This window comes from Octopus bimaculoides, chromosome 11 (assembly GCF_001194135.2).
Source record: "Octopus bimaculoides isolate UCB-OBI-ISO-001 chromosome 11, ASM119413v2, whole genome shotgun sequence".
Taxonomy (NCBI): domain Eukaryota; kingdom Metazoa; phylum Mollusca; class Cephalopoda; order Octopoda; family Octopodidae; genus Octopus; species Octopus bimaculoides.
Window position 1 is genome coordinate 23211749 of NC_068991.1, and position 5000 is coordinate 23216748.

The 5000-nt window shown below is 35.3% G+C and overlaps 2 protein-coding genes across 3 annotated transcripts in view; one reads left to right on the forward strand and one right to left on the reverse strand.

Moving 5' to 3' along the window:
- The window catches only part of LOC106871102 (transmembrane protein 87A), a 67148-nt gene extending 65819 nt beyond the window's left edge, over positions 1-1329 (reverse strand). Inside the window, exon 1 of the mRNA XM_052971629.1 lies at positions 1165-1329. Within this exon, the coding sequence (XP_052827589.1) occupies positions 1165-1275 (111 nt within the window). The 5' untranslated portion in view covers positions 1276-1329. The remainder of the gene's footprint in view (positions 1-1164) is intronic.
- Positions 1330-1501: 172 nt separating this feature from the next.
- The window catches only part of LOC106871104 (endoplasmic reticulum lectin 1), a 488243-nt gene continuing 484744 nt past the window's right edge, over positions 1502-5000 (forward strand). Inside the window, exon 1 of one of the 2 annotated variants that reach the window (XM_052971630.1) lies at positions 1502-1855. In XM_052971630.1, coding sequence (XP_052827590.1) covers positions 1721-1855 — 135 coding nt within the window. In that variant the 5' untranslated portion in view covers positions 1502-1720. Of the gene's footprint in view, positions 1856-2019; positions 2095-5000 lie in introns of those variants that run through there. The other variant, XM_052971631.1, reaches the window with a different exon arrangement.

Here is a 5000-nt window from a genome sequence, read left to right on the forward strand (position 1 = left end):
TATATAGGAGATAGTTGTAAAAATAAGAGACGTAGTTTTACACACAAAAAATAAAATAAAAGTTAAGAATCTATTAGTAGTACTACTTGATAACTAGAGAGAGAGAGTGTGTGTGTGTGTGAGTGAGTGTGTGTACGAGAAGAGACAGTCCATGACCATGAATAAAATGGCACATCGAGTCAGGTTAACTTGTGAGAGAGGATCAAGAAAGCAGGACAATACTCAGTAGCTTCAGGTTACAAAAGACGAATATAATTCGGTCTGTGTGGAAATAGCAGGTAATCTTAAACAGCATTCCTGTAGCAATACAAATGATATTTATAAAATATGAGACTCTATCTTGAAGTTTAGGACACTATTTGAGGCACGAGAATTCACCAAAGATCATTTTCTTGTAAATAATGTTTACATCAAAGTCACCAAACTGATTGCAAAATATAACTACCGTGTGAGGCCAGATTACAAATAGCTTTGTTTGCCTTCAATACTTCACAGAAGGAAGAGTTGAGTTGTAGGAAATGTCTATTAAAATACTGACAAACAAAATCAACCTCGATAAGCAGAGAATTGTAGAATTCAACTAGATATTAAAGTGAAGTCATTCACTTAAGTTATTTAGAAAATAACTGTTACCACACGGAATACAAACAAGCGACTACATTAGTTAACAAATGAGTTTGTCTCGTTGAACACTGCAGAACAATTCGAAAATGGTATTCATAAAAATTGGAGAATATTGACTTTAAAAGCTTTTTGATAATGGAAAAGACATATTACACATTATTACAATAGAGACTATGAGCTCTCCAGCAGTAAAAAAGAAATAAAATTTAACTGGCTGGAGAAAGCTAGGCTAAAGGGTGTGTTAGGAAGAGTGACATGTGAGTAAGCCATTACAGAATAGTAAGGCTTGTCTCTCTCCAACGATGCAAATGGTAGTTAAACGAGAAAATCAGAGTTACAACTAATACAACTTCGCATTTATACACTTCCCATTTGTGGATATAAGTATATATTACCAAGTTTTTTGTACAATGCCGCTCATTAAAGGTATGTTAACGAAAGCGTTAACTGATTAGTTCATAGTCAAGACAGCGTCGCACAAAGCTAGATACCAATGTAAACAACTAACAATGATTAGCATACAATGATAAATACAGTTACCTGTGTGGCTTTGATGACTTTGATCCCTTGTTCTGGTAAACATGTTGTAAGATGAAGAACGCAAATAAAGAAGAAAATATAAATGCTATAAAAATTGTTCATTGTTAACATCCTCCTGACGCAACGTCAAAACATGATGTAGTCTCGTAATAAATATTACCCAGCCCCACACTAACAACGTGTCAGTGAGAATAAAAAGAAATAAATAAAGAAAAAAGAGAGCGATAGAATAGTCACATTTATTATATTATAAATAAATAAAAATTTTAATTATTATAGCACTACTTAATATGAGAGTTTTTGCTGACGAATCATGTTAATTCTACGATATACAGCCAGTATGTAAGTCATGATTTGGTGCGGAGTTAATAATCAATGTCGGCTGGTTGGCAATCGATCGGCTGCTTACGTGATCAGTTATTGCTAGCAAGCTATTACCTTTACGGCTGAGTATTTCCTCGACTACAGTCTCTTTCCAACCCCTTTGCAATTTTCGCTTGCTTCTGTTTGGTTTCAGATATTCGGAAAGTGAGGGAAGTAACCCTCAAAATTATCAATGATGAGTTTCCTATGTGAAGCGTTTGTTTTCCTTCTTTTGTCATTTGTGGTGTCCATTCTAGCTAACTTCAGTCCGTTCATGGACAATGAACTCTTTCTCATTAACTGGGCTGGACCGCTGCCCATAGAAAAGGTAAGTGGATTCCTCTCTGAGAGTATAACAGTTGTCTGTTTGCAATTTGATGCTTCAGGTATAAAATTAAAAAGTCGATCGATGAGGCTACCATCCCGAAACATGGAATATAGGAACTTTCATTTAATTCTGCTTTCTTTTCTCTAGGTTCGATTCCTTACATTTATAACTGAGAACAAATGAGATATTGTAACGTTCATTCCGTTTCTCAAGACTATAAATTTCCAAGGTATGACAAGGTAAATGGTTACAGCAAAAAATCTAAACTTTGTCGTTGACTGGGCTTCGTATAAACACGCTCAGCAGTTTCTCTATAAATTATGTTAAATACTATTAAATACATTTGTGTTCCGAACCTTACTTCGTAGAATCACTTAAGAAAACACTATATTTTAGTTTCTTGCAAGAAATTCTTTTGTGTTAATTTCCTAGAAGTAAATAAGGAGACCTGGAATTATATATGTCTACTTTGGAAGTTTTTAATGTTGTTATGGATATTTTTCTCTTTTAGGAGTATGTAAACTAATAGCAATGTTGCAATTAACAAATACTTTTAAGTTACTTGATTTGATACGTTAATAAACACCATAAGGACCTCTTCTACCTTGATAAGGAATGTAAAGAAATGACCCGACGAGATAAAAGATGATTATAAAATGTTGTTGGAATAACTGTTAGAGCCAAGTTAAGTATTAAAAATGTTATATATATATATATATAGAGAGAGAGAGAGAGAGAGAGAGATAGATAGATAGATAGATAGATATGTTGTTTAATGGGAGATGAATGAGAAAGGATTACTCAATACACGTAGACGATGCTGTTTTTATTATTGAAACTAAGCTATCAGCTTCAGTTTTAAATTCTTTAAAAAAAAGCATAAAATGTTATTTCATCCTACACCACAATTTTCGTCTGTCCTTTGATCATTTTCAGATACCCACTTCTCATCTGTTGCAGATAACATTCCCAGAAGTCATAGCACCTAATCTTATTCATTCAATGTCTATAGCCTCATTGAATGCACATGCACAGAGAGAGAGACAGACAGACAGAGAATTAAGTTTTACTTCAAGCTAGTAAAATGGCTACAAAAACGTATATGACATAGGAAATATAGTGGGACTGTATTATTTGTGCATGTCAAAACTATACAAATGGACTAAGAAAAAAGACTGTTTAAATCTATACAGAGTGAAAACATTCATCTCCTACAAAACATGCCTGAAATACTTTACTTGGAAATTGTCACACTATATGTAGTAAGGCTAGAGAATTATAAATTCAGTTGACAGTTAGCAGAAGTACTGGATAACATTTACCAATGATTTGTATTACAGTCTCTATTGGTCAATGAATCAATGTACCTGTGTCAAGTTCTACAAGTAATTATAAAGGATACATATAATATGAGACTTCATTTTCAACATAAAAAAAAATTAGCAAAGAAAAAAGATAAATGCTACAAATATATTCCGGTGCAGGCATGGCTCTGTGATAGGAAGCTTACTTCCTAATCACATAGTTCTGGGTCCAGTCCCACCGTGTAGCACCTTGGACAAGTGTCTTCTACTATAGTCTTGGGCTGACCAAAGCCTTGTGAGTGGATTTGGTATACAGAAACCGAAAGAAGCCCGTTGTATGTGTGTGTGTGTACATATATATATATATATATATATATATACACGTGTGAAATTTTACTGGTGACCGTATGTTTATTTATTTTTATTAATATTTAGAAGAATCAATAGAGTAACTCAAAGTCCAAAAGTTTCATGCATTAGCACTTATCAAGCTATATATATATATATATATATATATTGTAGGTAGATGGCCCTACATGATCTGTAGAAAAGGTGTAGGGAGAAATTCCATAAGATGTCCCCAATGTAAGAGTTGCAGCAATATCACAGGAAGGTTAACAGGGAAAATAGTTTTTGTGCATGGAAGGTGCACAGGTACAATAAACACTAAAAAATGTAGAGAAAATAGACTCCATCAAATGTCAGGCAGGTGGGGTGGAAAGCTAGAAGTAGTTAATAGCTTCCATTATCTAGATGACCAAGTCAGTAGTGGAGGTGGATGCTCTGAGAGCATAGCTGCTAGAATAAGAATAGGCTGAGCAAAGTTCAGAGAGCTCTTACCTCTGTTGGTAACTAAGGGCCTCTTCCTCAGAGAGAAAGACATTGTATGATGCCTGTGTGCAAACAGTCATGCTACACAGCAGTGAAACGTGGGCTGTGACTACTGAGGACATGTGTAGGCTTGAAAGAAATGAAGCTAACATGCTTCACTGGATGTGCAATGTCAGTGTGCATGTACAATAGAGTATAAGAATCTTGAGAGAAAAGTTGAGCATAATAGGTATCAATATGTTGTACAAGAGAGACAACTGCATTGGTATGGTCATGTGATACATATGGATGAGGACAGCTGTGTAAAGAAGTGCCAATCTCAAACTGTGGAGGGAACCTGTGGAAGGGGTAGACCCAGGAAGTCATGGGATGAGGTGGTAAAGCATGATCTTCAAATGTTGGGCCTCACAGTGGCATTGACAAGTGACCAAGACCTTTGGCGATATGCCATGCTTGAGAAGACCTGTCAAGCTAAGTGAAATTGTAGTTGTGGCCGATGTTCGTGTAGCATAACTGGTACCCATACCAGTGGCACGTAAAAAGCACCATTCAATGACAAGTGACCAATACCTTTAGTGATATGCCACATTTGAAAAGACCCATGAAGTGAAGTAAAATCATAGTCATGGCCGATGCTGGTGTCATGTAACTGGCATGTAAAACACCCATTACACTCTGGGAGTGGTTGGCATTAGGAAGGGCATCCAGCCATAGAAACAATGCTAAATCAGATTGAAACCTGGTGTAGCCCTACAGCTTACCAGTTTCAATCAAACTGTCATACCTGTGTCAGCATGGAAAGCAGATGCTAAATAATGATGATGATGATTTTATATATATATATATATATATATATATATATATATATATATGTATATGTATGTATATGTATGTATAGCAAATAGTGAGGGATTATCACTCTGGGCAACATACTTCATAAAATCTCTGTCGGCACACCAGGCTAACAATACTGGTTAGATTAGTGAAAAACTCCAAGTAATCTTTGGTAG